The sequence below is a fragment of the Girardinichthys multiradiatus genome, chromosome 10, assembly GCF_021462225.1.
Source record: "Girardinichthys multiradiatus isolate DD_20200921_A chromosome 10, DD_fGirMul_XY1, whole genome shotgun sequence".
Classification (NCBI taxonomy): Eukaryota; Metazoa; Chordata; class Actinopteri; order Cyprinodontiformes; family Goodeidae; genus Girardinichthys; species Girardinichthys multiradiatus.
In genome coordinates this window covers 24,229,622-24,257,165 of record NC_061803.1, presented here as the reverse complement: position 1 = coordinate 24,257,165, position 27,544 = coordinate 24,229,622, and the positions used below count along the sequence as shown (strand labels likewise).

Sequence of the window (27,544 nt, the reverse complement as noted above, 5' to 3'; positions counted from 1 at the left end):
TTTCCTATGCATAGAATTTATACTAAACAATATTATCATCTTACAATTTTAATTATGTATTTGTATTTTTTATATCAATTGTTTTCATATGTCATGTACTAGTTGTTTTTCTGCTGATGTTATAACTAAAACTTTATGATTAAGTCACAACAATCCATCCAGGATTAGGTCAAGCATTTACAGCACTATTGCTAGAGCCATCTAGTGGTGAGAGAGCCTTTTTGCATCTCTGTTCCTTTTATTTAGGAAGCAGGGGGTTAAAAAGTATTCTGAATAAACACAAAAATAATAAAAACAAAGAATTGTTTAATTGTATAACCGTATTATTTAAAACTGAAAGGACCCAGGCTAGACCTGAGTCCTTTAAGCCATTTTAACCAAGTTAACAGGTCTGATATTATTGGTCAGACACAGATTACCATACCAAGCAGTGATACCGAACATTAAAACAGCTTTAACTAAACCTTTTTTTTTTTTTTTACTTTTATTTAAAAAAGGGTCATCATCTCAGATTAAATGATAAAAACACCAGTTGTGGCAACAAGGGCAGAGCCTTATTAAAAACAACCCCCAAATACCTATAACTATCCACCAGTTCAGTAGCAGCACCACTTACTAATGTAAGTGCAGAATAGGCGGATGACTTTCTAAAGTCAGTTACCATATCCTTGGTTTTCATGGTGTCGATCTTGAAAAATTACTCATCACATCAAGAAATAATTTCATCCACAGCAGGCCTATGGTGAAGCTCTTCACCATTTAGAAGACTTGGAATGACTCTATCATCTGTGTATTTAATGAGATGCCTGTTTGCCTGTGTACTATAACAGTACTTGGTATATAAATGTATAGTTGGGGAGAAGAGTATCAACCCTGTGAACCAAAAGAAAGGTAGAGCTGATTGGAAAACAGCTATTGACTCTCACACACTGAGATTTGTGAGTTAAAAAGTCTACAAATCAAGTTCAAAAGGTATGAATTGACATTCTGTTGCAGAGTTCTCCTTTTACAGATGGCGCTGCAGAGGCCGCACCTTTCTAGTAGTTTTTATTGGGGGAGAGGAGATGGAGGTTGTAGATACAAATACCTTTGGCTGTGGCTGGACAACAAGTTGGACTGGACTAGCAACTCACAGGAGCTGTACAGACAAGGACAAAGCAGGATGTACTTCCTGAGGACACTTTGATAATTTAAAATCTGCAAGAAACTCCTATGGATGTTTTACCAGTCTGTGTCTTTTTTTAACCCCTCGTAGACTATTGTCTCGAATTTGCCTTAAACCATTGCTAGTCTGAGCTTAGGTGCCTTTGCACTTCCTAGATCTACTAAATCCGCTACCAATTTTGCACTTGCACTTGCATATACTGCCAAAAAACAGTATACACCGGCTATAACAAGAAGGCCTTTTTCTTCCGGTCTTATTGTGTACTAATCCTACAAATATTAATTTCCCTAGGATGCTTTAGTTTAAACTTCCCACCTATGCAGTGCTGCTTTATTAACCATTTCATACGTATCTCACATGTTTATTGTACCCATGTTCAGTCACTTGTACTCCTGTCACATGTTCTCCATCTTTGCCTCCTGCCAGGTGGAATAGGAGAGAAGGACCGTGCCCCCATAAACCATGAATCCTTCCTGCTCATGGCAAACTCGCAGACGGACATGGATGAGTGGGTCAAGGCCATACGGCGGGTTATCTGGGCGCCGTTTGGAGGAGGTAAACCCAAATCTTCAGTCTAAAACATGTGCAACATACATGATTTTTGTACAGTCGTAGACAACTAGTATTCTTCATATTTGATTTGTAATCTTTAAAGAATTATTTCAATGTTCTGTTAAAAAAAAAAATTAGGGTCTGTTCTTAACAAAAGTTATGCTAAAGAATGTGAAGGTGGAGAAATGTTCTTTTCCTATCTGCCATGCAGGCTCCAGGAATCTACAAACTGTATTTGAAACAAGATCTCAATGTTGAATCAGGAAACGACAACATCATCACACACTTATCTTCAGAATGGTGATCTAGTCGATCTGTTCCAGGATACACTTCCGGCAAAGACCAAACTAGATCACAGGGCCCTTCTATTTTGTTTCAGCCACCAGTTGAGGGGAACTTGTTGGTCTGTATGGCCTTGATTTAAATCTTCCCAAAAGGATTGATGTTCTGATGAAGGGTTCCCATCCCAGACTAGAGTACTTGACAGAAGACAGAAACTTGTCTAAGTATTCCTGGCTGTAAAGTTCCTAGGTACAGCTGAACAGCAGCGCCTTATGTTACCACAAGAACTATATTAATAGGAGTGTGTAAGTTACCAATAATACAGTGGATGACATCACAGGCTGAATCATTATATTTGTCATTTTGTCTCACAAAGAAACTCTTCTGCTGCTTCTTCTACCTATACATTTTTACACTACTTTAAAAAGAGACACAATTTATTTGTTTTATCTACATTGTTAAAGTAGTCTCTTAAATGGAAAGAATAATCTGAAAATGTGCAAAACTAAAGTACAAATGTTACAAAAAAGATGGAAACTACCTTAGGTGGCACTGTAACATTAGCTTGTTGTATGCACCAGTCTTCTTGACTGAACTATAGTTAGTTCAAACCTTACAAGATAAAGAACTGTAATCCTAAACTGTGACAATGGGAGATAATTAGTAACAGTTACATGAGTGGGCTAATGAGCTCAGCTCTGTGTGGTTCCTCTCTCTGTGGCCCAGTTATGTCTCTAGCTGCCCTCTCAGTTTCACAGGCCCCGGAGGTGTGTGTGTCTCAGTTCACGGTCCAGAATAGATCTGTCGCAAACTCTCACAGCTGAGGTTACCAGTAACATTGCAGAGACACAGCACACAGACCTCATCATGTTCTTCTGCTGCCTTCTTGTTTGCCTCAGCTTTTTTTAATCGGGTCTGGAGTTTGGACATAGAGGATTATTCTCCCTGTTCCCAGAGTGAAATGCCAGACATGGGATGGATTAACTTGGTGAAATGCAGTTTTGGGATGTTTGAAAGACGCTCTCTGCTGCCGTGCGGCTCCTGTATGGTGAAGTACTACGATTACGGCGAGCTGCCAGCCAGCTGCGACTGCTGCAGCCAGTCAAACAGTAATTAGCAGCTAATGCAATACATCTGAGATATTAGAAGAGCTATGCTATTGACAGTGTGTACAAGTGTATAAATGGCAGGGTCCATGAGAAATGCTGACCTTCATGTTAGACATGGGTGGGCTGCCAGTATCAGAGTATAACAAAGTTTAACTCCTTGCTGTCTGAACATAGTCACAGTAATTAGAAAGAAAAATGTGTTTATTGCTGTCAAGCAGATGCTTCAGTAAAGACTGCTCAGATTTTATTTAGTAAATAAGGAATAATGCTTAATAATTTTAAAGTTATGCAACATATCTCCCCATAATATTCAGCCCAGAGTTTAGTGCTGATGGGGGTTATATTATATTATATTATATTATATTATATTATATTATATTATATTATATTATATTGTTGCATTGATTTTTACCTGTGTTTCATATTTTAATTGCCATGTCATTGCCATGCTTTTTATTTATTTTAGTGGCATTTTAGTTTAAGTGCAGCATTAGTTGTTGGAAATGTGCTATATAAATAAACTTGACCATGACCTAATAGGCCTACTAATAATATTTCTAAAAATAAGTATTACAAATAAGACTTAAAAGGTATTTTTACATACATTTACAGTACATTCTCTTATGCACAAACATTTACAACATGTACTTTTCAAAGAGATTTCCTACATGTCTCATCAGGTGGATGCTATCTAAAAGAGATTTTTTTTGCTTTTGATATCTACAATTTTTTTACTACTCTACCCACTACCATCCCATCCTTCATTTTATGAGAGAAATTCATAGACAGGAATTCACAGAATCCTCATTTGACTGAGATATTACCATCACAACTCTACCTGCGAATCTTTACATCTTGTAAGACCAACTGTAACTCACAATCAAACTAATCCTCACAAATATTGTTTCTGAAATAAAAACCATTGGAGTCTTAAAAACAAAAACATGTTTTCTTTTTTTTACCAGTTACTGCTTTTGAAGTATTTTCATGAGCATTACAGTCTTAAAATGTTAGTTAAAAGATAATCAGTGGTGCACAATGTTCACTTTAATTAACGCATAATTATTTGCAATTTTCTACCATCATAAAATCATTATTTCAAAATTCAAAATCAAAAGCATTTCTTAGTTTTTATTTGATTTTTTTTTTTTTTACTCTTGCTATTAAAGGACTGGCAAGATATTTCCAAGGTTCTCAGCATTTCTGGCTCAGTGCAGGTTATGTGGGTTTTCAAGAGGTTGGCCAGTAAATGGCAGTGCATGGAGTTTTATACCATCATAATCCACACATACCAGTAAAAAAAAATAAATAGCAGTCTACTGTAGTAATCAATGTACATGCTTAATGACTCTAGTTCCAGTAATCTATAGTGACAAAGGTACACCAATCCTCAATAAGATATGTTCAAAAACACATACATAACAAACCTCTCTGCACACAGTAACACTTCAAGCCATTTTATTTGGTCATACTTTCTGTTTTAAATGTTTGTCCTCAGGAATTTTTGGCCAGCGTCTCGAGGATACAGTGCTGTTTGAGAGGAAGTTTGGCCCTCGGCTGGCACCGCTGCTGGTGGAGCAGTGTGTGGACTTCATCAGAGAGAGGGGCCTGGATGAGGAGGGTCTTTTTCGAATGCCGGGTCAGGCTAACCTTGTCAAAGAGCTTCAGGAGGCTTTTGACTGTGGAGAAAAGCCTCTGTTTGATAGGTAAGGAGTAGGGTTGCAATTAGTGATGGGAGTGATGAAATGAAACATCTCTGACCTTTACAGTTCTTGCTCCTTTTATTCTATTTCTGTCTTTTTATTTGTAATGACTTGCAGTAACACAGACGTCCACACAGTGGCATCCTTGTTGAAGTTGTACCTGAGAGAACTGCCTGAACCAGTCATCCCCTTCTCCAAATATGAGGACTTTCTAACCTGTGCACAGCTTTTGGCCAAAGACGAGGAGGAGGTTTGCACAGTTTACCTGTAATGTGTTTGGGTGCCATGACTTGTATAATAACTGCTGTACTTTGTTTTCAACCAGGGGATCCAGGAGCTAGGGAACCAAGTTAACACTCTACCTGTGCCTAACTACAATCTCCTCAAGTACATATGCAAGTATGTTTTTTTTTCCCCCTTTATTGCCACCTCGAAAAATGATTTGTGCTTCTTCAATTAGAACGTTGTGAATGTTTTGTTTTTTAGATTTCTGGATCAGGTTCAGTCCCACTGCAACGAGAACAAGATGAGCGTCCAGAACCTTGCCACAGTATTTGGGCCAAATATCCTTCGAACCAAGATGGAGGACCCAGTAACTCTCATGGAAGGTACGAACACCAGATACGCAGCGCTTTTGAAATGTATTCATAACCCTTAAACCTCTTTACATTTGTGAAATGCTAACACCAACAGAGTGTAGTGCATAATTGTACAGTGGACGGAAAAGGATATATGGTTCTCATTATTTCAAAAAATCTGAAAATTGTGGCTTGACTCTGTATATTTACAGTGCCTTGGGAAAGTACTCGGCCCCCTTGAACTGGTCAACCTCTTGCCACATTTCAAGCTTCAAGCATAAAGATATAAAATTCTAATTTTTTGTGAAGAATCAACAACAAGTGGGACACAATCGTGAAGTGGAATGAAATTTATTGGATGTGTCAAACTTTTTTAACAAATAAAAAACTGAAAAGTGTGGCGTGCAATATTATTCGGCCCCTTTACTTTCAGTGCAGCAAACTCACTCCAGAAGTTCAGTGAGGATCTCTGAATGATCCAATGTTGTCTCAAATGACTGATGATGATAAATAGAATCCACCTGTGTGTAATCAAGTCTCCGTATAAATGCACCTGCTCTGTGATAGTCTCAGGGTTTTGTTCAAAGCGCAGAGAGCATCATGAAGACCAAGGAACACACCAGGTAGGTCCGAGATACTGTTGTGGAGAAGTTTAAAGCCGGATTTGGATACAAAAAGATTTCCCAAGCTTTAAACATCCCAAGGAGCACTGTGCAAGCAATCATATTGAAATGGAAGGAGTATCAGACCACTGCAAATCTACCAAGACCCGGCCGTCCTTCTAAACTTTCATCTTGAACAAGGAGAAGACTGATCAGAGATGCAGCCAAGAGGCCCTTGATCACTCTGGATGAACTCCAGAGATCTACAGCTGAGGTGGGAGAGTCTGTCCATAGGACAACAATCAGTCGTACACTGCAAAAATCTGGCCTTTATGGAAGAGTGGCAAGAAGAAAGCCATTTCTCAAAGATATCCATAAAAAGTCTTGTTTAAAGTTTGCCACCTGGGAGACACACCAAACATGTGGAAGAAGGTGCTCTGGTCAGATGAAACCAAAATCGAACTGTTTGGCCACAATGTAAAACAATATGTTTGGCGTAAAAGCAACACAACTCATCACCTGAACACACCATCCCCACTGTCAAACATGGTGGTGGCAGCATCATGGTTTGGGCCTGCTTTTCATCAGCAGGGACAGGGAAGATGGTCAAAATTGATGGGAAGATGGATGGAGCCAAATACAGGACCATTCTGGAAGAAAACCTGTTGGAGTCTGCAAGAGACCTGAGACTGGGACGGAGATTTATCTTCCAACAAGACAATGATCCAAAACATGAAGCCAAATCTACAATGGAATGGTTCACAAATAAACGTATCCAGGTGTTGGAATGGCCACGTCAAAGTCCAGACCTGAATCCAATCGAGAATCTGTGGAAAGAGCTGAAGACTGCTGTTCATGAACGCTCTCCATCCAACCTCACTGAGCTCCAGCTGTTTTGCAAGGAAGAATGGGCAAGAATTTCAGTCTCTCGATGTGAAAAACTGATAGAGACATACCCCAAGCAACTTGCAGCTGTAATTGCAGCAAAAGGTGGCGCTAAAAAGTATTAACGCGAGGGGGCCGAATAATATTGCACGCCCCACTTTTCAGTTTTTTATTTGTTAAAAAAGTTTGACACATCCAATAAATTTCATTCCACTTCACGATTGTGTCCCACTTGTGGTTGATTCTTCACAAAAAATGTAAATTTTATATATTTATGTTTGAAGCCTGAAATGTGGCAAGAGGTTGATCAGTTCATGGGGGCCGAGTACTTACGCAAGGCACTGTATATTTGTAGGTGCAAGTCTTTTGGGGTATGTCTACAATCTGTGGAGACAATTTATAAAATACGTCAAACTAGGTCAGACTGAAAGGAAGGCATCTTTAAACATTGATTATTAGGTCTTCAGGCTTGCAGACTGAGAGAGAAGTTACACATTTTAGCAAAGTGGATGCATACTGTATTCTCTGTCATGAGGAGAGAATGAACACCTGTTTATAGTCACAGATTTAATGGAAAATAAGCAACATCACGTTGCTTATTTTTCATGATGAGTGTAGCAAAATAGGTTGCTTGTTGTTATGACATTGGACTGGCAAACAGTGTTACAAAAGGAATTAGGGTAAAATAACCTGAATTCAGATGGAGTTCACAGGTCTGAATGAAGCATGAGAAGTTTTCCCATCAGACAGAACAAGATTAAACATACTTAAATGAAGAATGATGAACTAAATCTTAAAAATCACAAAGGCCAAAGAGTTCGATTTTGGTCTTATCTAACCAGGGCACCTTTTTCAACATATTAGCTGTCACCAACAGGACTTGTGGCAAACTGCAAACCTCTTATGGCTTTCTTGTCTTGGTAGGTTAACAGTTGTGCCATTTCCGTTTACAGATGATGGATTGAGCAGAGCTCCGTCGGATATTGTTTTATAACCTAATACTGCTTCACTTTCTCCAAAACCTGTTCACTAATATTCTCTACTAAACCTCTGAGGACTTTACAGATCAGCTCGATTTATACAGAGATTAAATCACACTAAAGTGCACCCTGTTCACCAGCTTGAGACCATCTGAAGGCAAATGCAGAGAAGGTTATTTAAGGGTTTTAGAATAAAAGGCGTCTGAATACAAATGCACACTACCCTTTTCAGATTTTTTATTGTGAAAACATAAAAACCCTGTATCATTTTCCTTTTACGTCACAGTTCTGCACTGCTTTGTGTTATAGTCTTTCATGTAATCGCAATAAAGCACACACAGAAGTTTGTGGTTGTAATGTGACAAATTGTGGGGAAGTTTAGAAACATTTTCTTCGACAGCCCAGTAAACTTTACAGAACTTGCCTAACCTTCTCAATGAACGTGGTCTACATTATCTAGGAACTTCTCTGGTCCAGCACCTAATGACAGTCCTCATTAGGGAACACCATCGGTTATACTCAGGGAGGTACCAGGAGGGACCTGTTTTGCCCCAAACTCAGTTACCTGACCCAGGCAGCGGTGTTGGACATCAGCTCCAACACTGCAGCCTTGGAGCCTGGATCTCTGAGGAAGACCTACAGAGTGGTCCAGCTTTCAACAATGACCAAGAACTGCACAGCAGTGCCTCATCTCTGGATGCCAAACTGTGCACAGCTGTCACCCCCACCCAGACCCCTAACCCAAACCCTGGACCAAAAACGGGGCCTTTAACAGGGAAAGGAGACCCAGTGGTCAGTCCAAGTAAACAAGCCAAGACCTTGCCTTCCTGGAAATACTCTTTCAAAAGTTCTTCAACTCCCCGTTCACAGCCACTGACTAAGCAAACTACCACTAGTGGCACAGTGGCAGATACAAGTGCTTCTTCTGGTGGTGGAGGAGGTAACTGGCTCATCAATGGTTTGTCCTCCCTGAGGGGACACCGTCGCACATCTTCAGGTGAGCGATCTGCCCGAGATCGTGACTCCACCGGGTCCTCCCAGAGACTGTCTACTTACGACAATGTCACCTCATCTTCTAGCACGGGGAGCGTTCTGAGTGTCTCCAGCACACCGTGGTCAAGCTCCTCTTGTGATATCTCTGTGCCAGACTCTGGAGGAGAACCTTCGATGCAGCAGAACTTCGGAGGTGGAGTAGACGGTGATCAGAAGGTGGAGTGGACAGAGAGCCAGAAGGAGGCTGAGCGAGAAAAGGAAGGGGGGATGACAGAGCCGAGCTTGAAACAGGACAGCTGTGAGGCCATAGAGTTTTGCAGCAGCAGTGCTGCATGCAGCGAAAGTGAAAACATACCTGTGGTAGAAGGAGTGGCATCCATTATTTTGACAGAAGATGGAGATGGGACAAACCTGACCCTGAACAGTCTGGTGGAGGGATTGACGGAGGACTTAAGAAAACAGAGGAGCACATACGAGGCCAGGATTCAAAAGTAAGTATAAATACCATTAACTGTAGGAAATAAATATTATTTTCTTCCTGGCATTATCTACATGTGATGATAGACATGTGGTCATGTATTATTGCATTTAATTTATAGATTAAACCTTTCAGATTTCAGACAGGTGTGGAGGTTCACCTTCCAACAGGACTACTGCTATCGAAACACATCCAGATTATGATGGGATGGTTTATATCAAAGCAGTTATAGAGGCAGTGTGAATGTGGGGAAGACTTCAAGCCCTGTATTCTCAAAGATTCTGAGTCTTCTTAGAGAGCTCCTATCTTAGCCAACATTTCTGCCAAGGAGTCTTAGCTTAAGAGTGATTCAGCTCGCTGCTGAGAGCAACTCTAAGTGAGGAGATGACACAAATTCCTAACTCCTAGTAATCAATGGAGAGAAATTAACCAATGATAGTACTTAGACTGGATTCAGAAATGTGTAAACCATGATGATGACTTAGCAAAACTAAATTGTCACAGAGCATCAAAATGTTTAAACGTAGCTTAATTATATGCTCATCATTATTCTGATTTGCTTATTATATTTACTCACCTTGCTGGTTACTTTCCTACTTCATCTATTTGATAATAATATATATGAATACATACATCTTAGGCTCGCAAAAAGTTCTCCTCACTACTCTTCATGTTTGTCCACTTTAGGAGTTCTCTTAAGGCCTAAGTGCTTCATGAATCAGTTTTATCTTACTGAGGGACAATTCTGAGAGAAATCTTAGAATCCAAGAAATTCTAAGATTTTTCTCTCTGATGTCAATAGTAGCTGCTTTTAGTCTTAGGATTCTTTATGAATACGGGCCCAGATGTTCACAGTTACCCATTCAAAAAAGGAATTTGATTTTCAGTGATATCAGATTTATTCTCTTAATTACCAATTAATTTTTTTCTCTTTGTACCAACTGATATTGTCATCTGTGGCTCTAGAAAGCTCAAGGTGGTAATTGCCAAAGCTGAATGCATTGTGGTATGCTTAATCTGACTTGATCAGTTCAGCCTGAAACTGTATGTTTCTGTGGCTGTAGGTCATAAATATTCAATGTTTAAAAAAACCACATTAGATTTATTTTTAAACCAAAGTGTTAAGACCCCTTGATTTTGTTTCCATCGGAGGCCACATTTAATTTTGAGATTTAGGGGTACATCATCTCATGCAATCACCCCTAAGCCTTATCCATTCTGTGCTGCATCCCTTCAGATTGGAAGAGTCCAGCACCGCATTGTGTGCCCAGGTCGAGCGTTTAGAACAGGAGATGGAGCAAGAGAAGAAGAAGCAGCGCATGCTGGAGATCAAACTCCGGAACTCTGACAGGGCACGGGAAGATGCTGAGAACCGTAACCGTCTTCTAGAGAAGGAGATGGAGGATTTCTTCTCCACACTGGACGATCTGGCTCTGGGCTCAAGAACAAGCGACATTTGATTCTAAATTGATTTCCTTTTTTCAGCATTGTAACTGTCACCGGAAGTCTGGGGGCTTGACTTCTTTTTGTGCAACAGGACATTCCTATAAAGGAATAATTAACAGTAAATGAAGAAAAGAAAGCATAATGTTGCACATTTCCAATATGCTTGAAAGTATTGAAAAAAACAAATGCTGAAGGAAGCAAATGTCATCATTGTTCTGTGAGATGATTCTTACAAAGGTTGACTTTTTCGCATGCTTGAAACTGAACATGAAGATGGGTCTCCCGTAATTAGCATACCCCCTCCACTGATATTTCTTGTGAAGGCAGTGTCATAAACATCTCAGGTGCGTGTTACATGACTGAGAAATCATATGAGAACTTCCTTTAAGCTTTGTACTTGAGAGCACTGACCTTTTCAACCACTACTTTCCATGAATCTTGTACTAACACTGTAGAATTGTAGGAACCCCAGATGTAATGCAGATAAGTCACTCATATTTATATTTCCAGAATATCCACAAGCAATAGTTTGAGAATCAAGTAAATCCACTTATTCCTTTTCCTTCATTCTGTGGTTCTCAAACTTTTTTATAACAGTTACCACCTCAGTAAGTACGTTTTTTGGGGAAACACCATCTTAGACAATTTTAACACTGTGTAAAAATAAACCATGGAGTTTTTTTATTTGTTAAAAGGTCTCTAGAAATCAGAATTCCCAGTGGTAAGGTATTTTTTTTTTTTTTTACTGGTTTCCCGCCAGTCCTGATGTCTAAATCCATCATGGCTACTTGACTATAACAGTGGTAGAAAAAAGAAAAGAAATAAAATAGTTCATATGAATTTCTGACAACTTGTATCTCATTAAATCTTTCACACACTCAGTCTATACAACGTCCCCTAAGGAACATGTTGTTGCAGCAACTGAATATACAAAACGCAGAAAAAACATTATTAATTTGTATCGTTAATAGTAGTTAGCCTCGTAACTGAGGCTGGACAGGCTAGGTTTAATCTCTTTCCCAAATCCAAATTCCAACTTCCAAGGTGAAAAAACACAGCAAAAGGCAGCAGCACTTATTACTGGTTCCGACTAGGAATTCACAAAATGTTCTCCTCTGCATTTAAATTTTGAGAAGTTTCTGATGAAGAAATGTTGCTGTTTACATCACAGTTTATCTGCCCCCAACTACCTTGCAAATATTTAATGCTATATCAGTAAAGGTACCAGTAAGAGCAGGCCAAGTACTATAAGGGGTACTTGTACCTGTATAGAACTATGGTGTAAAGTAATACTTTGACCAATATAGTACCAATATGTGTACATAAAGTGGTGCTAGGTTGCTACATGTTTGCCTTAGTCATATATTGTACTGTTCAGATTATTTATTTGATTTAGAAATTTCAGTTAGCTTGGGTTTATCTCGGATTTACGTCATCCCAAGCTAACTGGGTTCAGCTCGTACACTTTCTTATACTGCAGGGCCAGTTGATCATTTCTTTTCTGTTGATTAATTAAATGTAAAGAAGTGGAAATATTGTGATAACCAGACAATGATCCTGAGATGAAGGTTGAAAGACCTGGTCATTGATTAGTGTATCTTCATACCTGGTCAAATGAAAGTATTTGAGTACAAGATAACCAGTTTACCTTTAAATAACTTAACTAAATGGACTATTTACACTAATAACTTCAGCAGAGGTCTTGCATTTTCTATATTTGTACTGCAAACATTGTGGCTGAGGTTCAAGGTTAAGTTTGTATACTGTATTAACAAAAGCAGGTTTCAGTAAACTAGACTTTTAATTTCTTAAGTGAAACCTAAACACATACAGAATGGACTTCTGCCATAGCTGCCTCAATCTCATAGTTGTCCTCAGGCTTTTCCAGTGCCTCTTGTCACCATCTACATGGTGTCTGAGTCCATTTGATGGCAAAGTCTAGAGCTTTGGTTTGATCCTCCCACTGTTAATATGCCTCTAATGTATAGATTATATACCAAGGGTTAAATTTACAATTCCTCAAGCATTTAGTATTTAGCATTAAATCTATCATACAGAACATGTGACTCACAGTGTTGTAAAAAATGTGGTTGCTCCCTTACAGATTGGTTCTGTTATTACTTTTCTGTCCCACTTAAATGTCTAGTGAGTGTGGCAATACTTTTGCACATAGGGCCAGTTTGGCTTGAATAGCCTTTCTCCACTTACTACAAGAAAACACCAACGGAAAACCTGTGTTTTGTATTAATTCAGGTTATCTTTGCCATGCCATGACTGCTGATCTGAAACATTAAGGTGTAAAAAATCAAAACAGGATATCTGTAAGAGGAGAAATACTTTTCTGCTGCACTGTTTGACACACAGTAAATACCAAAGCTGGACCGTCTCATCAGCAATTCACTCACATGAGATCAGAGTGGCCTGTCTGGAAGCCATGTTGATTTTGGCACATGAAGCTGAACACTGCCCTCAGAGAAACAATGGAGTTTCCTGGCTAAGATTTCAGGGAAGTGTTTTTGAACAGGAAAGAAAATGCTGCTTGCTTGTCCTACAATGTGGTGTAAATATTCTCCCACATGACGGCAGCTTGTTTTTTTGTTTTTTTATTATAATATGGAACCACTGACTGATGCTACTGAATCCCTTAATGGTGCCAGTTCTCCTTACTCAATTGTAAAGTGTTCGGAAGGTTTGCATCAAGAATGTATCATTATAGTGAATGTGCTATGGATCAAAACCAGCCCTTTGATAGAAATGTAAGATGTGAACCTTTTCTTAGTCAGCCCATGTATCTGGGTCCAGCTGTACCTTTACAAAGTGGTGCTAAGACACGTACAGCTGCGCATGTAAGAGATCTTATTGCAGTTTTAGTCTGATCCTTTATAAGCTGCCTGTGACACTTAAATTTTTTTTAAGCTAAATGAGGATCTTGGTTTTGAGAGAAGTGCATGTGGTTATTAAAAATGATTTTTTTGGCATCTTCTCATTAATCAGAAGAATATCCAGAGGTGTTAACAGGGCCAGGTATTTCTTAAAGGGCCCTATGACTGTTGTAATGGCATTGTTGTAATGAATGGCCAAATCTGAGAATAAAGATAACTGTCACACATGACAAAGGTGAAGCTGAATTCTTAAAGTATATGAGATGGAAAGCAAAGGTCTAATTCAACACGATTTGACTTATTTCATAAGGAAATTATTAGTTTTGTTATCAACCAAGCAATAAAACTGGAAAGTGACTGTTTTATAAATGGCATTTATGAAAAACGTTTTTTTAAATTTCTTTGGTTGTGTTTGTTGGCAAAAACCTCAACTTTAGGCTGCTATAACATGGTTTTCAATCTTCTATACTGGCCAGTTGAAAAAATTTGTAAAGTGGGTCTAAACATGAGGAACTTGAGGTCATTTTGTTGAACATTAAGTCCGCCACCATTTTAAATAAGGTATGTGTATTTGGTTTAAGGGTGTTCAATTCAAAGTGCCTTGCTCCATTATTATGGGGTAAATAATTTTTCTGATCGTCACGCTTTATTTTTTCGCATTTAGGGATCAGCTGATCATCTGGAAATGAGTGCCCAAAAGTGGCCGGAAAAATCAGTACCCAAACTAATCAAAAAGTGGGTCATGCTGTCAGTTTTCATCTGAGCTTCAGCACCTGTCATCCAGCATGCCTGTGGCAGTCTGGCTTATGTGCAGAATGGCATGTAGATGGCATTCAATGGTTGTTATGGAAACGTACTACCGTGCTCACTGTACATGGTGGTTAACTTGATCTTTTCTGCTTCGTTTGTCACAGTTCCAGTTATTTAAATTGTTTGATTGTAGACAAGATCACGATAAAGGAAGTTGATTTCTTTTCCAAATTTTCTTATTAATGAACATCAACACTCATCTGGAATATTTGAATGGTATGTTCTCTTGACTTTCTAAATTTGAAGAGTGAGCGAGAGAAATGGATCTCTGTGTTAGGTGGTTTATACCCCTTTAGGGAAACAGGAAGTCATTGATCATTTACTTGAGCTTTGTCAACTGACATAAAAAAGTAAAGTGTTTAAAAAAATGTTTCAGCTACAATCATTTTATGGAAATTGCAAAGGATGGGAATCATTTTTGTACCACTAATTTCTGTGTAAAAAAAACCCTCCAAAAATATAAGATAACAAATCTTGAAAGCAATTAAAGTTAAACTTTTGAAACAAAACATACAGCCACAAAACAAAGTGTATTTCTTTATTTGCAGTAATGTTCTTTCCATTTTTTATGAGGTGGCATCACAAGATCCCAGTGCATGTTTTCTGTTAGCGCACTTTTTCCATTGGGAATACACAGATCCAGGAATTCTTAAAACTAGTAGCATGGCTGGATTTACTGGCAAACATTATAAACCAGCACCATAGTATGATATAACGATTTCCTGTGGGCATTTACTCACTTTTTTGTGCATCTTATACTAATACAGCCCACATCAAAAATCTATCTGGCCAGGGTAAGTCAAAGAAACATCAGTCTCTCCATCAAACCCTGACAAAGGTTTTCGGTGGGTGTGACAGATTACGTAACATAACTATAAAACAAGTCACAAATAAAAATCGATCCTATCTGTAAAAAACAAAAAAAATTAAAACATGGATTGACAGTACCAAACATTTTCTTTACCTTCAGGAGAATGCTAACAAATGCTAAATCTATACATACAACTAGCACACTTTGCTGAAGGTATTGCACATTTAGTAAAAGAAAAGGTAATGATACAACAATTATTTTACTTCTGGGTGAAGTATACATAATGTACAAATCTAGAAGTCTGCTTGAAACTGACAAATAGTACACTTTCAAATAAATAAATAATGGAATCTGTTATTCACACACCTTTGAAAGCTCATTCTGCAGGTGACACAATATTACCAAGAACTGACAGAAATTCAGCATGAGGTAGTTCATCAAAGTCAACTAAAATCAGAGTAGATTTGTTTAGAGATGAAATAATACTACTAGAACAACAACGTAAAAAAAATGATACCATGGATATGTATTTATCTCAAATTGATGCCCCTAATGTTGGGTTAAAACAATTAAGAGCACTTCCGACAATAAAACTTTTTCTTATCCACTTTTTTCCCTCTTAGCTAATATCAGTACTGAACAAATGCCACTGTTTGTTTCTACTTTTTTATTTATTACTGGAAACTTATACTTTATTATAACCAGAAACTACAGTAACTCCTGCAGTTTTCTAATTTATGGATTTGGCTCCACGGGCATCAAAGTTGCGTGATTCGCAGCATTCTTTTAAAACGGGTTGCACCAAATAAACTCGCTACGAGGCAATCCCTTTTTTTAAAAATTGAACTGCTATTTCGTAGCATTCTGCTTGCTATACATCACTGTTCAAATGTAATATAATTCAGTGACAATGCTGAAGCTTTGCTTTAACACCTGTGCTGCTAAGAATACGCTTTCTGTTATTTCTAAGATATTTTACCTTTCACCAGTTAACAAAAAGAAAGAAAATACATTGACAAAGTAAAATCTGCTATTAAAGATCTTAGCACCTTACAGTTTCTTGTTATATAAACAGTTGCCCAGCGTTTCAGCATAACCAGTGTTTGACCATGTTTTTTCGATGTTGAACAGAACCTGCTAGTTAATGCATATAAAGCAGTATAATTAACTTGTAAACTTATTATATTTAAAAAACTTAAAAACAATGAAAAGCTGCTGACATACTGTTTGCTTAACTAATGTGGCAAACCCATAAAGGCAATGTTTTTCTTCTTGTATGTGGTGGGGATTGCTATTTGACAACTGTTTCATTATAGTGTTAAATGTTTCGGAGCTAGCTGACAAGCTAATATGTGGTGCTGCACAGTGAAACAGTAAACACAGTCACTTTGCAGGAAGACACTATTTGTTTTATCTGTTTTTTGGTTTTGGAGCTAGCTGACAAGCTAACAATTTGCCAACAAACAATTACTAACTTATTACATAATGACATAATAAAAGATTAAATCCCACTAGCTACTGACATTATGTATAACTGGGTATTGCTAACCCTGTTTCTCACAAAAAGATTTGAATCACAAAATATCAGTACTTCATATAACAAATAACTCATCCATCAGTATAGAAGTAAAGATATATTTTGGCATGGTTTGTTGCGAGCTAATATCAATCGGTTGTCCCTGTATCTGTTGTGAAGTTTTACTGATTCATGAAATTTGCCACCTTTGTAAAAAGAGAGAAGTTATTTTCACTTTCATTTCTGGTTAAAAATCATTAGAAAGCAAGAATCCTTTCATACAGCTATCTTTTGAACAAACTTAAAGCTAGATAAATAAGAATTATGAAACTATAGGAAGTTAATCTTTTTGCAGTCTGTGTTTTTTTGTGTTTGCTCATGTGCTACTAACATCAAATAACTGTGGGATATTTTCTCTTGCCTCGTTAAAAAATAACATTACAAATGGTACTTTGTAAACTAAGTATTTCAAAGCATATTAAAATAAAAGAAAATGTTTTAAAAAAAATCACATATACTAAGTTATAAATTTAGCCAGGCATTTCAAACTAATAAAAATTACTGTTTTCAGAGTAACTGGGATTTACAGTTCTCTTTTTTTCTTTTACATAACAGATAATGACTTTATTACAGGTTAACAGACATGATAAGGGTGCTAATTATTATCTAGTGTATTTACTCTAGAGGACATGTGAAGTTTTATTGATGCAACCCGATTTAGTAACTTTAGATTTAAATATGTCAGCTTTTTTGACACAGATATTGTCATAGACATGATAGTCTTAGGACTGAGACTAACTCAGAACAGAAAAGAAAGTCTGCTGCAGCAACACACAAGCCGATGGTTCCATCAGTGTCAAAGCTTGACATTTTCCAGATGACAACTAGATGTCAAAACCAATCACAACAAAGAGGTACAGCGTACTCTACAGTGTGAAGATAACCTTATCACTTGGCAGCCAAATTTGCTGTAGGAAAACAGCCAACCCATAATGGTTAGGTTACTTTTTCTCAGTCAGAATCACTGGGTCTGTCTTTCACAGGGTTTTTGTAACTCAGCCATTAAAGGTTATTTCCAACAGAAACTGCTTAATCCAGTAATATACATCAATTTAGAAAGTTAAGAAATGTCTCTCTACCAATCCAAACATCTGAAAATAACCCAAAGGAAATCATAGAAAATGTGTTTTTAACATGTTCTGCTCACTGTCATTGCAAACAGAGACTTCTTTTCACTTTGATGAAAGACCTCTGAAACGACTTAAACACTTGCTTAATCTCCTCAGTTTCTGCATACATTTTTCGTTTAAACCTGCAAGATGACACTCTCCTGCTCCAGGGCAAAAACTTAAAACAAGTAAAAAAATATACATTATACATTTGTGACAACCACAACCCCACCACACATTATTGTTTTGACACAGAAACTGTTATCAAGACACCAGAAAGGCTTACACATAATTAACACATACCCCTCCAGCAGACACGGGAATGAATGACAAACAGGCACTTTACCTTTCCAAAACCAAGATCAAACACACTTTAAAGAGGGCGGCATTATTGCATTCAATAAGAATAGGTTGTCTGTTTGGCCAACTCACAAATCACTTTCTTATTTTCAATTTCACAAGTAGTTGAAGCTGCAATTCCCACAAAACCGAATAACTCTCCCTGCATGACTCCAAATACAGGTGCAACTCTATAAATTAGAATATCTTTGAAAATGTATTTAGATAATTCAATTTAAAAACTTGTGTTTTATATAGATTTGTGACACACACTGTTATGTTTATGTTATGGCCATGTTATAGCCTACATAATCACAGGGATAACTGCTGACCTAATACTTATCCAGCAGTGAGGCAAAAACACCCTCAACAAGGAGCTTAAGCCACAAATGGTCACTTCTAAACAAGCTAGCTGCTCAGAGTAACGAAGCATGTTTATGGAAGGTTCAGTGGAAGTTAAAAACCCCGGCAGAAAAAGTTGCAGATTTTATTTTCCTTGGTATAGGACTTGGCATAGAGACGTAGAGAATCTATGGGGTACTGTCAAGAGTAAAATGAGACAGTAGAGTCAAAAATGCAGGCTAGCTGAAGACAGCTCTTAAAGGAACCAGGCTTCCTTAACACTAGCAGTGCTACAGGCTGATCACCTTCATGCCATACTGCATTGATGGAGTAATATATGCAAAAAGAGTTCTGAACAATTTCCATTAGCTGTAAACCATAATCATCAAAACGAAAAGAATTAAACACTTTAACATAGCACTCGGTGTATAATTTATCTATTGAATAAGAGTTTCACTTTTTGAATTTAATTACTGAATTAAATTATCTTTTGATTATATTCAAATTTATTGAGATGCACCACACGTTTGCCTAGTTTCCCAATACCATGATTCCCTACTTGACTGAAGAACATTCTAGTTTCACCATCACCAACTTCACAAACCTCACACAACTCCACATTTCTAAATGAAGCTCTCAAAGCACAATAAAGGATCATTCCAAAGTCCAGATCTGTAACCAGAACTGTTCCACCTAACTGGGTCTATCCACACTGCCACTTTGACTGCTTGCTTGGACAAAAGAGGAACTTTAAAGCACTTATAAATAAAGAAGGAATTCCTTCTGCTTAACTGACATGTTCCCTCCTTTAGTTTAAATATGACAAAGGATAATCAACTAAATCTCAGCATTCTTTCAAATTGGAAGTGAAAAATATGAAAATTATAAAGCAGTACTCATGAGCAGTATTTTCTGTTTTACACATTAATCTAAATTACCTTGTTTCCAATAAATGGATATGTCATGTACAACAAATAAAATGTATATCCATATTTTAGACAAAACCATATAAGGGAAGATCCAAGGCGATGCATTTGGAAATGAAATTAGGTTTCAATGGCTCACTGAAAGTTCATATTGAAGTTGAAACTAACGACTGTTGAATCTGTATGAATGTAATCTACAATTATATGGCAAGTTGTAAAAGCATTAGTTTACAGGTAAAAACACCCAAAAGATCTTTCAAAATAAAAACAGATCAGATTATGATATATTACAGATCTTACTGTCAGTACAAACTGAAATAAAAATTTGATAGCCATTATTGGTTTCTGAAAAATAAAAAAATGAAACAATAAATTATGGACAAAAAATAAATGATATTTTGAAAACAATTAAGACTACGGATAATTATTTTAAAAGAAAACAGGACAAAGACCCGATTTCTTAAACAGCTATCTGACTAATACGCTATACTACTGGAGACAAGCACGAAGAGGAGGAAGGTACTATGGGTGGAACAAGCACCAGTATTAAGCTGGTGGTCCAAAGGTGTGACCACAAAGTAGGACTGGTGCCAGGACCAGGAGGAGAGGATGATAGTCATCTGCAGCAGCCCACAGGGCCGCTGGCCGTAGCAACGGTGCCGCCGACGGTGCTGGCCGTCTCCAGGCTGCTGTCCGTGTCAGTCAGGGACGGGTCAGAGGACATGTAGGAGACGTCATTGGTGGATGTGGAGGGCTGGTGCTGGTGGTGCTGTTGAGGGCTGCTGCTTATTGCTGCACCTGTGCTATGAGAAACAGGAAAAGGCCAGTGGTCAGTCATTCACAGTTAGCGTGCGGAAAATCGGAGCTGCTCAGAGGCTGCAGCGACTCAAAGAAAAACTTTGAAATACTAAATGTATGAATGTTTTGTGACATTTTATAATAAGGGCCACCAAATTGACTAAATAAATACGATTATGAACAATATAGACAATAATTATAAGTAATACGTTCAAAAAACAGTTTCTATTAACCGAAGATAGATTTCTAATTATGTTTTTTCAGATTTCAATTTCTAATGGTTAGCTCTAATGATAAACGGAGCACATGCTGTTAAATAAAAGTTAAATAGTATTAAATGTAATTATTGAATGGTATTAAATCAAATGATGCCTTAGTTACTATTACCTGATGTTAGATCCCTGATAATTAATGATGACGTTCTTCTTATTGTATGTTAAATATCTATGGTGACAGTTACTTCTTAGTTCTTTTACAGATGAGTTAATAAATGAAGAATCGGGGATTAATTGCAAACAACTATTACTAAATATTTATCTGTTGTAACAAAATGTAATCAGGAATTTCTCATTAGACAGTTAACTAGCAATTAGTTCCACATAAGTTACTATTTAAGCTAGCAAACTGTGGCTTAATACAGCGCTTTATCCTTGTAGAGTCACTTTAATGTTACATACTGTATGTTTTCATTAATGTGTTGTTTATGGCTTCAGTTTCATCTTTTTAATCTGAAATACTTTGCAGAACTGCAGCACATACGACAAAGCTCAGTCAACAGAATAAAAAGAGAAGTGTTCGAGGTTAGTGTCAGTAAAGGCCAACAAAATGCAAGAACATGGAAATTTGTGAATTGCTAAAACCTAATCTGTTTGCATATGTAGCTAAACTAGGATGCTGCAGGCTAATTCTGTTCACAGAGAAAGTGTTAAATGGAAATGTAACAAATTGTAAGAGTCGGTGTAAAGGTTTGACTAAAATATCCCTTCTAATCTCAGTTGAAACTGCAGGGTAGCTCAAATACAAAAACACTCCACCAACCTATAGATGCAGGCTGTCCCCTGATGACGCCATTCTTTGTCCTTTCCTCCCAGTCCAGCACTTCTTTATATATCAACTCTGCATTAATTAGAGAAAATATCCTTTTCTTGAGTTAATTTAAGCGTTTAAAAAGATGAAAGAACAAAAATGTGTCATAACACAATTATTTAATGTATATAATCATTTAATGTATAAAACAGTGGATTATATCCAGGATAATCTGTTTTTTAAAAAACTAAAGTGACATGTTCCGCCCTCAACAATCCATTTGAAATCCATCATTATCACACAATCAGCTCAGTGATAGCTTTTTTCTACCGTTTATTTAAGCATATTTTGAATTTAGAAATGTTTAGGGGAGAAGGACAACAGTTTAAAAACAATGAAAATGTTATTTGCCATTAGTGATTACTGTTCTTTATAACCTGTGTGATTACATCTATACAGAAACCTTCTGATAAGCCCAGGCGGCCTTACTGAGATGCCTGAGATCTGGTAAGAAAACAACATGTTAGATGTGACTTTTTTTGTATTTTAAAACAGTTTAAAAATCTGCTTTATTTTCACTTGAAAAAAACTACATGGCCTTTAACATTCAGTAACTCTTGCCAGGTTATTCCACATGATAAATGAAGGATAAAAAGTGAAAAATTCCTTCTAACTCTGGCAAGGGTCATCCATCAATCCATTGTCTATATTTGCAAGGGAGGGGGCATAGGTGTCATGGGCATATTGTAAACTTGTATGTGTCACTCTGATGTTTCCACATCCATGAAGTCCACTACAAGATTAGGAATACTCATTCCATATGAGGATATTTCTGACAGTGAGCAGGGGGAGAACTATGACTCCCTGGAAGAATGTAAATTAAATGTTGAACATCTTTAAGGAGAGAGACTGAAGTATCTTAGACAACATGCTATAAACTGTTGGTTGCTTACGGCATGTAAAAAAGGACAAGAGGTTCTCCTTTACCTTTCCACTCCTCCACTGTGTGCTCTCGCTCATCCAGCTGCTTGTCTGTGATCGCCGGTGGTGGCTTTAAAATACGGCAGAGACACAAACACATGGTTGTATGCTTTAGCCTTCATGTCAAATTTTTCTTCTAAACAATAAACAAAATATTCAACATTAAATGACAGTCGGCTGTATTTCAGAGTGAATGGTTATAAACTGGGAAAGATGTTTTTAGAAACAATCCTTAACAATTGGGTGCTAACATATTTCTCCCATACAGGCAAATGCTCTGGATGTAAGCGCTGTGTGCACCATGTGGTTGGGTTGTTACAAACTCTTTCTTTGTGGTGACATGTTGTTGATCTAATTTTAATTCACACCTTGAATCTTCAGAACTTAGTGATAACAACCTAACGTTTATGTCGAGAAGGTCCTGCAAGGACCAGTTCTGCATGCAGTACCTCAGCCATGGAGTCCGCCCAGATCCCAGCCTGTGAGCAAGACTTTTGCAGGGATAAAGACACCCTGTCTAAAGTATTTCTATTGATAAAGATTTGGATTAACTGAATTACTAAATGAAGGCATACATCATTAGAAATGTTCCCTGTGATCATACATTGCCTGGCAAAAGTGTGCATTCCTGTCTAATTCGTGCACATTCTTTTTATAAACACAACAGATAATACAAATCCTTTGTATATTTTTGTGGTTTGATATGAAAGAGCAACACAAGGTAGTGTATCTTGTTTAGTGGAAGGAAAAAAAAGCATGGTTCACCAAAGCTTCTGCAAACAATGTCTGTAAACTGTGGGGAGGGTTTTGATTCTCGGTTAGTAAGTAGCACCTTTATGTGCTATTTACTAACTGCTACTAATCTCAGAATGAAAGCAGTTGTTCTGTGAAGGCCTCAGAGGGTTGTTATAAAACATTGGTGAAAAAAAAGCATCGCGAAGACCAAGAAACACAGCAAATAGGTTAGGAAGGAAGTTTAAAATAGGATCGTAATGGCCATCCACCTAAACTGACAGGTTGGGCAAGGACAGCATTAATTGGAGAAGATGCCAAGAGGCCCATGACAACACTGGAGGAGCTGCAGAGATCCACAGCTCAGGTTGAAGAATCTGTTGACAGAACTTTTATTAGTTCTTGACTCCACATATCTGGCCTTTATGGAAAGGAGGACAGGACAGCTAGAGATACAGAAAGTCATAAGAACGTCTATTTACAGTTTGCAGTTTAGCCTCAAAGTCTTCATGCTCTCTGCAGATTGAGATCTAAAATAATTTTGATCCATCCAACAATTTGAAGGAACTTTCTGAAAGGAAATGAGAAAGGCTTCTTTCAAAAGATCAGTTTTGGAAAAAATATTAAGATTTTTATTTAAATTGAATAAAAAATTGGCATGTTCAAAATCATTTCAGGTTTATCTTTGGAGATGAGCTCCAAGTTATTGAGCTTGGAATGCATCCTTGCCATCACACTAATGGGGGAGTGGAGAGCTAGTAGTTAGAAAGCAGGGCATTTGTATCCTGGAGAGGCTACAAGTACCCCGGTTTGAATCCCACAGCTTGCCACTCTGTGTCCCTGAGCAAGACCCTTAGATCATAAATGGTCCCTGGGTGCCGCACAATGGCAGCCCACTGCTCCCTAAGGGATGGGTTAAATGCAGAGGACAATTTCTCATTGTTAGATCAATAAAGTCTAAATTTATTTTTTTTATTTAATCTTTAGCTTGCTCCCTCCACAGATTTTCCATGAGTCAGAATGCTGTCTGGGCCACTTCAAAACATAAATATTAGTCAGGTCAGAAGAAACATGCTGGGTGAATTTAAAGATTACTTTAAGTCTAAATCTGCCAGGGGTCTGAATAATGGGAAGAATTAACAATGGACATCCATCTCAGCCCTCCATCGCCTAGTGAAATATCTACAGGTTATGATGTGGGGATACCTTTCTTCAGCAGGGACAGGAAAGCTGGGCAGGGTAATGGGAGGAAAACTTGTTAAAAGCTACAAAAGGCCTCAAACAAGGGCAGATATTTTCTATTCAACAAGAAAACAACACTAAACTCAAATACAATTAACTCTCATCCACAATTTAAAGTTTGTTTGTACAGACCAGAAATGACCCATCTTCTTCAGAGAGATGCTGAGAACTGATGTGATAATGAGATGTCAGACCACAATGTGTGTATAAATGGACTTGTCAAAGCTGTATGTTCAGTTTTGAGGAATCTTTTCATGACCCAAAGGAGACGAATGAAAGCAGGAATTTCCTCCATATGTCAATCTGCCTGATTACAGTCATAAATCATGGTGCAACTCTCACATGGTCTGTGAGAGTTAAAGACCATCATAGCCCACTGTTTCTAAAGTGTTTGTCGTTTGTTTTTTGAGTACTTACTGCCTCCACTTCAGTCGGATCGTACCACACATTAATGTAAGGGTGCTGGAGAGCCTCGTCCACAGAGATCCGCTTGGAAGCATCTATTACCAACATTTTGGAAAGTAGGTCCCTGGCTTGGCTTGCTAAAAGGGATGAGAAAAATCAGTTTAGATATCTAATTGGTTCCAGCTGAGTGGATCTGGCTTGGAAGTGTGATTCATTTCCAGCTGAAACCGGATGTCGGTGGTGGAGTGAACAAAGCAGAGAGTGACTATTGTCAAATGTAACACAGTTAAAAATTAGCAAAGAAGGGAAAATACTCATTTCTGGAAATTATGCAGGAGTACAAGGATTTTTAAATGGTTTGAATTAAACAGCTGAACTATAGTTTACATTTTCTGGAAATTAGATTATATGCTTTATCAAGTAGCTTATAGGAGTAGCAGCAGTTTTGAGTATGTTTTCTTTTTTGACACATCGTAGGAATGTCTCTAGTTGTATTTAAACATATTATGCACCACTTGAGATGCTCTTTTGTTAAGGAAAAATACATCACTGAAGATGCTTCGCACATGATACAACCCAAGGTTACAATGTAAAAGGAGTATACATTTGAAATAAATTGTTTATTTTTTATAAACATTTTTTTTTACATATATTAAAAATGGCATGTCAACAATGATTTATATTCTTCTATGTTTTTGCATATTTCCACTGCTATTTTAACAATTTCTCTTTGGTGATGAGCTCCAAGTCTTTGAAGTTGTAGGGCAAAGCCCTAATCTTTAGCTCCCTGTCTTTCAGACTAAAGCGGGGAACTAGCTAGGCCACTCCAAAATCTCAACATTACTTAATTTGACATGTTGGTCAAATTAAAAGACCACTTTCAACCTAAATCTGCCAAGGGTATGAATAATTTTGGGCCTAACTGTTGTTGAGCCTAGCCATAGGAGAAACAAGGACTGAACAGCACACAAAAAACATAAGAGACTGATAAAGAGCTGTGAATTCCAGAATGCACAGCATTAACCCATTTTCATGACAGCTCCCAAGAAGAAGGAGTTTCACAGCTGGAATCCCTGTAACGACTGCATCTTCGGAGAAAACCTTGGATCCAAAGTAAAGTACGGTCTGCGATCTGTGTATTTGATGGCTGTACCCTGGCCGAAAATAAGACTAGCCGCATGAAACTGGCTGTCTGAGCTCCTTGAAAAAGAATTTGAGATATAGATTCCCCAAGAAGATGTCGACGAAGCGGTTTCCCCTCCACTACCATGAGAGAAGATATCAAAGGAACAGCACCAGGCTGGTTTAAATCTCATTTGTCCGACATTTTCCAGTTTGTTCATGTGAATTATACATCTTCTTCCCACTCCAGGGTTACCTGTGGAGTACCACAAGGTTCAGTGCCTGAGTCAATTCTCGTTACTATGCTTTAACCAATTTGAGTAATAAACTGAGCTTGACTGCATTGTTTGATAACTGGGATCAATTTGGAATGTACGTTCTTGAGTTGGAATCTGTCTGTATGACTGGACTGAGCAAGTGCTTTGAGATGACATTTGTTGTGAATTGGTGCTATATAACTAAACTGAATTGAATTCAATAATCAAACAGACATCATGTTGGCCCAAGAGAATCATAGGGTGCATAAAACTGCTAAACCTGAAAAATAAAAATACAATTTTTACATAAATACAACATTTAAAACGTCAAACCAGTTTTTAACAGATTAGCAACCATATGAAGAGAATAGTGAGCCCACCTTTCAGCTTGTTGTGTTCAGAGTCTGCAGGAAACAGGACATCAGGGAAGAGCTTCTCAAAACTGTAGCCAGCGTAACGCGGCCGGTTCTCCACATAGGTTCTCACTGACTGGTTGAGCTTCATGAGGAACTCCTGAGACGGCGTCCCCAGTTGCTCGATCACCTTGTTCCACTGATCAATATCTTGTGTGTAAAAAATTAGGAAAACTACAAGGACGGATATGCAAACACTGAGTTCCCAATCATAATGTAAGGTTGGTCATGTATTCAAATTATTAAAGTTTTGGATTTCTGGATTAAATCAATTTATAGATCTGGGCTAATGAAAAGGAAAACCTTTTTCTGAAGATGATTGTTTCACAGACAGCTTCACTGAGGCGTTCTACATACCAGTACTGACCATGTGCTACGTTATGCATAGCGGCAGAAGTTTGAGGTGCTCACTTTTGATTATTACAAATGCTGAAATATAAGAAATAGTTTTTTTTGTTTGTAAAAACACAACACATAAATACAGATGTAACTCATACAAAAATCCTCGACATTTTTGTTCAACCTTTACAATAAATACAACTGTATGTATACTCTTAACATTTTTATGACACTAACAAATGGCAAAAAAAATGCTCACTTACAAAATAATATCCTAAACTTTCATAGTTTTAGCTAATCTATTCAAGCGGAATATTTTCATTAAGCGTTTTAAAATTCATATTCTTTTTCTTTTCCGGATAACCACAATCAACATGAAGAATAAGCAGAACATTCTGTGGTAGCCTAATAAACAGCTACAGTTCATATGAAAACTCTACACCCAACTGGTAAATGTTCAAAGATAAATAATTTCTGAACTTTTTATAACTAATAAATAAAAAAAAAATAGAATAATGTGGTTGCATAAATGTGTACATCCTTAAACTTATATTTAAGGTGTCTTTTGATTTTTATTGTAGCACTAAGTCTTTTTCGGGAGGTGTCTGTTAGCGTGGCACACCTTGACAACTCTTCTTTACAAAACCGCTCCAAATGTACC

The 27,544-nt window shown here is 37.5% G+C and overlaps 2 protein-coding genes across 6 annotated transcripts in view; one reads left to right on the top strand and one right to left on the bottom strand.

Annotated features, from left to right (window-relative positions):
* Window positions 1–13,885, top strand: part of si:dkey-191m6.4 (rho GTPase-activating protein 22) — a 45,738-nt gene extending 31,853 nt beyond the window's left edge. For 2 of the 3 annotated variants that reach the window (XM_047377386.1, XM_047377388.1), the window contains 7 exons: window positions 1,592–1,720; window positions 4,607–4,814; window positions 4,929–5,061; window positions 5,137–5,210; window positions 5,298–5,419; window positions 8,317–9,340; window positions 10,565–13,885. In XM_047377386.1, coding sequence (XP_047233342.1) covers window positions 1,592–1,720; window positions 4,607–4,814; window positions 4,929–5,061; window positions 5,137–5,210; window positions 5,298–5,419; window positions 8,317–9,340; window positions 10,565–10,787 — 1,913 coding nt within the window. In that variant the 3' untranslated portion in view covers window positions 10,788–13,885. Of the gene's footprint in view, window positions 1–1,591; window positions 1,721–2,032; window positions 3,109–4,606; window positions 4,815–4,928; window positions 5,062–5,136; window positions 5,211–5,297; window positions 5,420–8,316; window positions 9,341–10,564 lie in introns of those variants that run through there. The other variant, XM_047377389.1, reaches the window with a different exon arrangement.
* A 1,104-nt stretch (window positions 13,886–14,989) lies between these two features.
* The window catches only part of mapk8b (mitogen-activated protein kinase 8b), a 44,707-nt gene continuing 32,152 nt past the window's right edge, over window positions 14,990–27,544 (bottom strand). For 2 of the 3 annotated variants that reach the window (XM_047377391.1, XM_047377390.1), the window contains exons 8-12: window positions 26,512–26,694; window positions 24,765–24,889; window positions 22,380–22,443; window positions 21,405–21,482; window positions 14,990–20,366 (exon numbers count right to left, since the gene is read on the bottom strand). In XM_047377391.1, the coding sequence (XP_047233347.1) occupies window positions 20,185–20,366; window positions 21,405–21,482; window positions 22,380–22,443; window positions 24,765–24,889; window positions 26,512–26,694 (632 nt within the window). In that variant the 3' untranslated portion in view covers window positions 14,990–20,184. Of the gene's footprint in view, window positions 20,372–21,404; window positions 21,483–22,379; window positions 22,444–24,764; window positions 24,890–26,511; window positions 26,695–27,544 lie in introns of all 3 variants that reach the window. The other variant, XM_047377392.1, reaches the window with a different exon arrangement.